The 6,000-nt window shown below is 38.8% G+C and overlaps 1 protein-coding gene across 1 annotated transcript in view; it reads left to right on the top strand.

Annotated features, from left to right (window-relative positions):
• Positions 1 to 6,000, top strand: part of LOC133651063 (cullin-5) — a 43,274-nt gene that overhangs the window by 3,820 nt on the left and 33,454 nt on the right. The window contains exons 2-3 of the mRNA XM_062048974.1: positions 5,273 to 5,382; positions 5,465 to 5,564. Of these exons, the coding sequence (XP_061904958.1) occupies positions 5,273 to 5,382; positions 5,465 to 5,564 (210 nt within the window). The remainder of the gene's footprint in view (positions 1 to 5,272; positions 5,383 to 5,464; positions 5,565 to 6,000) is intronic.

Raw genomic sequence — 6,000 nt, 5'->3', positions numbered from 1 at the left:
TCACGACCTGTCACATCACGCCATGACTTATTTGGAGTTTTTTGCTGTTTTCCTGTGCGTAGTGTTTTAGTTCTCTATTTTGGTGACTTTTCCTGTTTTGTTGGTGTTTTCCTGTAGCAGTTTCATGTCTTCCTTGAACGCTATTCCCCGCATCTGCTTTGTTTTAGCAATCAAGACTATTTATGTTGTTGTTGTCCTTCTTTATGTGGACATTGTTGATTGTCATGTCATGTTCGGATGTACTTTGTGGACGCCTTCTCTGCTCCACATGCTCTAAGTCTTTGCTGTCATCCAGCATTCTGTTTTTGTTTACTTTGTAGCCGGTTCAGTTTTAGTTTCATTCTGCATAGCCATTCCTATGCTTCAATGTCTTTTCTTAGCGGCACTCACCTTCTGTTTATTTTCGGTTTAAGCATTAGACACCTTTTGACCTGCATGCTGCCTCCCGCTGTCGTCTGCATATTGTGATCACGAAAAAACAATTAGCTACCGGCTGCCACCTACTGATATGGAAGAGTATTACACGGTTACTATGCCGAGCTCTAGACAGCACATTATTTGCGGATTATAATTACTGGTATGCAAAAAATATTTTTTACCCAAATAGGTGAAATGACTTAATCTCCCACGGCACACCAGACTGTATCTCTCGGCACACCAGTGTGCCGCGGCACAGTGGTTGAAAAACACTGCTCTAAATGACAATGTGGTTTATTAAAGAAATATTTTAACCTAATGCCTTAGAAATCACTAGCTTGGCCTCTGTTCTGTTTGAAGGGATATACACACATGACGAGCTCACCCTATGCACTCTCACACACATAATTATTTTCTTTATTTTAATTGTGTTAGGAAGTATCAGCCTGGAGGAGAATGTCAACTTTCAGTTTCGATACCATACAAGGTGAAGGTGCCTTAGGTGGACGAAAGTATGAGCAGTGGGGGACTATTTTCGAGATTGCTTTGACCTTTAGATAGCTCAGTTCTCTCTCCAGTTTTCTTTAAAGGAAGGGTCCTAAGGCTTTTCAGGAGATTTTCCTGCAAAAAGGCTTATCAAAAACGTGTACGAGAAGAAGCATTTTGCTGTTTTTAGGGTCAAACTGCAAAAATGATGCGATTTTGTCATACTTATAGCCACCCCTGTGTTTTTTTTCGTACCTGACAGTCTGGTCAGCTCATTTAAACAGTTTTTGGCACTGTCTTACTGCTTGTAGTAGCAGGCTGACAGCGCCACCTGCAGTCCGACCTCTTCAGGACTTTGTCCCAGGTGTGGGGCAGGTGGTACGCCCCCTCGTCCCGGCCGAAACCGTCAGGTACGGAAATAAACACAGGTCTGGCTATAAGAATAACAAAATTGCAAAAATGCCTGTTAAAGATTCTCTGTAAGACATGGGCACTGTGCTGTTTTGAAGACCTAGAGCAAAAACACTATTCAAAGATCCTTTCTATGACAGGAACTCTCTGCTGTTTTCAAGAACGTATTGCAAAAATGCCAGTAAGATATCCTCTTTATCAAAAATAAATACTAATCAAATATACTTCAATAGAAGGCACTGATGAAAAATAACTACACAGTGCTAAAATAAAATACATTCTAACTAAATTAATGATAATATATATGTTTCTTAAATAACTGTCAATACAATTTAAGTGTAAATTAACATACAGGTACACTTTAGTCATAATTCTTGGGCTTAAGAAACTTGTCTAAATTCTCTATGACTTTCGCACCAGACTTCTTCTGTTTATTTGATGTCAATACTGCCACAAGAGGTGGAAAAGTGTATTACAGCTGATAAACAGATATTTTTGGGGGGTGGTTGCTGCCCAACAATGGTTAATGGTTAAGAAACACTGCTCTCTATGACCGAAGCACGGTGTGGGCTTTTCAGGACTTTCCTGCAAAAAGGTAAGTCAAAGATCTCATATGTGAGGAAGCGCTGTACTGTCCTCAAAACAGGAGTGCTCTGCTGTTTTTGAGGACTCACTGAAAAAATGCTGGTCAAAGATCGTCTATAACAGTGGTTCTCAAATGGGGGTACGCGTACCCCTGGGGGTACTTGAAGGTATGCCAAGGGGTACGTGAGATCTTTTTCAAATGTCTGTCAAAAAGAACTGTGAAAAGAAATGCAACAATGCAATATTCAGTGTTGACAGCTAGATTTTTTGTGGACATGTTTCATAAATATTGATGTTAAAGATTTATTTTTTTGTGAAGAAATGTTTAGAATTAAGTTCATGAATCCAGATGGATCTCTTATTACAATCCCCAAAGAGGGCACTTTAAGTTGATGATTACTTCTATGTGTAGACATCTTTATTTATAATTGAATCACTTGTTTATTTTTCAACAAGTTTTTAGTTATTTTTATATCTTTTTTTCCAAATAGTTAAAGAAAGAGCAATATTTTTGCACTGTTATTAGGGATGATACTCGAAACCGGTTTTCCCGGTTGTTTGATAAGAAAAGAACCGAGTCCTCGGACTCGAATCCCTTTTTGAGAACCGGTAACCATTATCGAGACCACTATAGTAAAGGAAAAGAGTTGATTCTTTATCCGAATCCCGTCCCGACCAGAAATGCTCCGTGGGACATCACAATAAATGACGTCACGTAGCTCAGTCATTAGGCGCAGATAGCGAAAGCAGGAAAACAATGGACGGGAAAAAGCGCTCCAAGGTGTAATAAAGTTAAAAACAAAAGCTATAATCCATCGAATAACTTTACTGAGAGATTTTAGCAGGGTAAAACACATGACGAACACTTTTACGACCAACCGGAAACATAGCAACGCACCTCCTTTACGGCATCTGTCACAACGTTCTTAAAACAACCGCAACACATACATATATATACAACATATCTCCCTTTTTTAACTTTTGTTTTTCTTTCCTTGTAAACAAAACAAAATCACACTGTAGATGTGTTGTCGGTCTAATTATAAATAATGCAGACGAGGCGTGTTGGCTGAGTTCTTGACGTTTACTTTCACAGCGTGGCAACATGCAACACTTTTCGGGGCTACCGCGCATGCTCGTAACTCCCGTTGCATGCTGGGTAGTGTAGTTGTTATATTCTCTAGCTCATAACATTTTCCCCCATAAAGAAATAATGTTAACTCAATAAAGTGTATTTCTTTTTTTAGCTTTAACTTTCATTTATTAGCATTGTAACCACATTTGCAAATAACTTTTCTCTTCATAGAATGTTCTTTCAATAAAGAAATAAAGTGCAAAAATGTCAAAGCATCATAACAAACAGTTATGTCAAATAGCAGCAGAAGTGCACTTTTTGGAGAGCTGTATTATTTTCAGTTTTGTGCCCAAGGGACTGATTTTATTTAACACTATATTATTATTTATACACTTATAGTGATCACAGAGACAGGTTGTTTTTGTGTTACTGTATACATTTGTTTCTCTGAAAAATCCCACTTAATATACTTTGGGTAACAGTCAATATTTATTTTTTTTATTTTATTTTTTTAGGTGGGTAACAGTCAATATTTATTTATTTATTAGATTTTATTTTTTTATTATATAATAAAAGTGAGCTTTTGTTAACCCAAATATTGTGTGTTCTTTTCCATATACAACAACCTATCTGGACTCGATAAGAGAATCGATAAGGAATCGGTTCGATAAGAGGATTCGATAATAGGCTCAAACTCGATAATTCCTTATCAAACATCATCCCTAACTGTTATACAATTTAATAAATCAGAAACTGATGACGTAGTGCTGTATTTTACTTCTTTATCTCTTTTTTTCAACCAAAAATGCTTTGCTCTGATTAGGGGGTACTTGAATTAAAAAAATGTTCACAGGGGGTACATCACTGAAAAAAGGTTGAGAACCACTGGTCTATAAGACACAAACGCTCTGCCGTTTTCAAAGACCTACTATAAAAAATACTATTATAAGTCCCCTTAATAACAGGAGTACTGTTATTTTTAAGGCCAAACTGACAAAATGCTAGTCAAAGATCATCGCTATGACATGACTTGAAGCACTCTGCTGTTTTTAAGGACAGACTGCCAAAACTCGAGAATTGCGTGATATAGATAGCACTTTCTACACCAGGGGTGCCCATTACATCCATCGCGAGCTACCGGTCGATCGCGGAGGGTGTGTCAGTCGATCGCCAGCCGGGCATAAAAAAAATAGACCTAAAAATTAGCGATCATCAGTCTTCACCAATACGTCACTTTCGTCACTTGATTGACGTTCATGGCACCCGGAGTCTTGTGAGATGACGCTGACCGACAGGAAGGCGAGAAACACTTTGTATTTCAACAGACTCTCGCGCCGTACCTGCCGTCAAAACTCTAAAGACCGACTGCACGGTTCCTATCTTCACAATAAAAGCGCTCCGTCATCCTGCCTGCGCTAACAAAATAAGAGTCTCAGAAAGTTGGCGCGCACAAGCTAGCAAGCTACCGAGTTTGCCGCCAGTGTATTTCTTGTAAAGTGTATAAAAACGAGTATGGAAGCTGTACAAATAAGATGCCAAAAACAAACCACTTTCTTGTGGTATTGGACAGAAAGGAGGACTTTTTTTCTCCTCCATTCAAAAATGCGGACGTTATCAGCACTACTGTCTGATTCCAATCAATGCAAGTCATCAGAATCAGGTACTGGTAATACACCAACTTATATTCTTGTCTTCATGAAAGAAAGGAATCTATATGTGTTAAACATGCTTGTATTATCATTAAACACCTTTAACTTGTTAACCAAAACCTCTCTTTGATAAATAAATAAATATAAATTAAACATATGAATGAGGTAGATCACCTCGACTTGGTCAATTGAAAAGTAGCTCGCCTGCAGAAAAAGTGTGGGCACCATTGCTCTACACAATGTTCATACCACGTATTGTCGTCGTTCTGGCGATGCACATTTGTAGGTGACGCTGTTACGGCAATTTAAAAAGTTTGAGGCTCTGCGGCACATTATGTGCAGATAAGCGCTACTTGGTGCTTGTCATAGAAGTCTTTGATTGACAGCTGCTTCAAAAAGAAAAAGAAAATGAAGATGATCAATACTAAAGGCATGTAAGAATGTAGTGTTTCACGTTGGTTGCTGTCACACATTTGGCGTGGGATCAATTCTGACTAAACGTCCCAATCCCGTCGTCATTCTTGGATTTATACTTCCAAGGAAAGCATGCCGCTTACTTGTGACCCTAGGCAAGATCAAATGATTAAATGTTTGATTCCTTTTTACACATCTGCTCAGTCTTCCAATGTCATAACAACTTGTTTTCCAGAACAAAGGCTCCCTTCAGTTTGAGGACAAATGGGACCTGATGCGTCCCATCGTGCTAAAGCTCTTACGGCAAGAGTCCGTCACCAAGCAGCAGTGGTTTGACCTTTTCTCGTAAGTTTCTCATAAAAATCAAACCTTGCCGGGTAAGGGGGTGGACTTTCACAACTCAACATTGTGTTTTTCGTCCCCACAGAGATGTCCATGCGGTGTGCCTGTGGGATGACAAAGGCCCCGCCAAGATCCACCAGGCCCTTAAAGAGGACATTCTGGATTTCATCAAACAAGCACAAGCAGTAAGACAAGTTTTCAAGTCTATGTACATGCCACATTTTTATTGATGTATTTTCAGTCCTATTTCATATCTATGCAGAGTTATCATAGTTGTCCTATGACAATTCTGCACTACTGGTTGTCATAGTGATACAGCATGAAACTGCTCTGACTGGGATATTAAAAGGGGAGAACGATCCAATGATCTTGAGATTTGTACATGCAAACCCGTGGGTGGAACCAAATGAGCTTTTTTGCCTGTCACACATGTGTCCTGGAGACTTCAGACAGAGCTGGGTCAAGTGGGCAAATTCTTGCAGCTAATTGTTATGATCTCCATTTTTATTGCAGTCTAACCGCTGTTGTTTTACGGATATTGAAAAACATGATGTAAACGTATTCATATTTTCTGTAATACTTTTTATGTTGACGATTTTGTTTTAAAAATGAGGGGTTTCC

Source organism: Entelurus aequoreus, linkage group LG05, assembly GCF_033978785.1.
Source record: "Entelurus aequoreus isolate RoL-2023_Sb linkage group LG05, RoL_Eaeq_v1.1, whole genome shotgun sequence".
Classification (NCBI taxonomy): domain Eukaryota; kingdom Metazoa; phylum Chordata; class Actinopteri; order Syngnathiformes; family Syngnathidae; genus Entelurus; species Entelurus aequoreus.
This window is presented reverse-complemented; position numbering and strand designations above follow the sequence as displayed.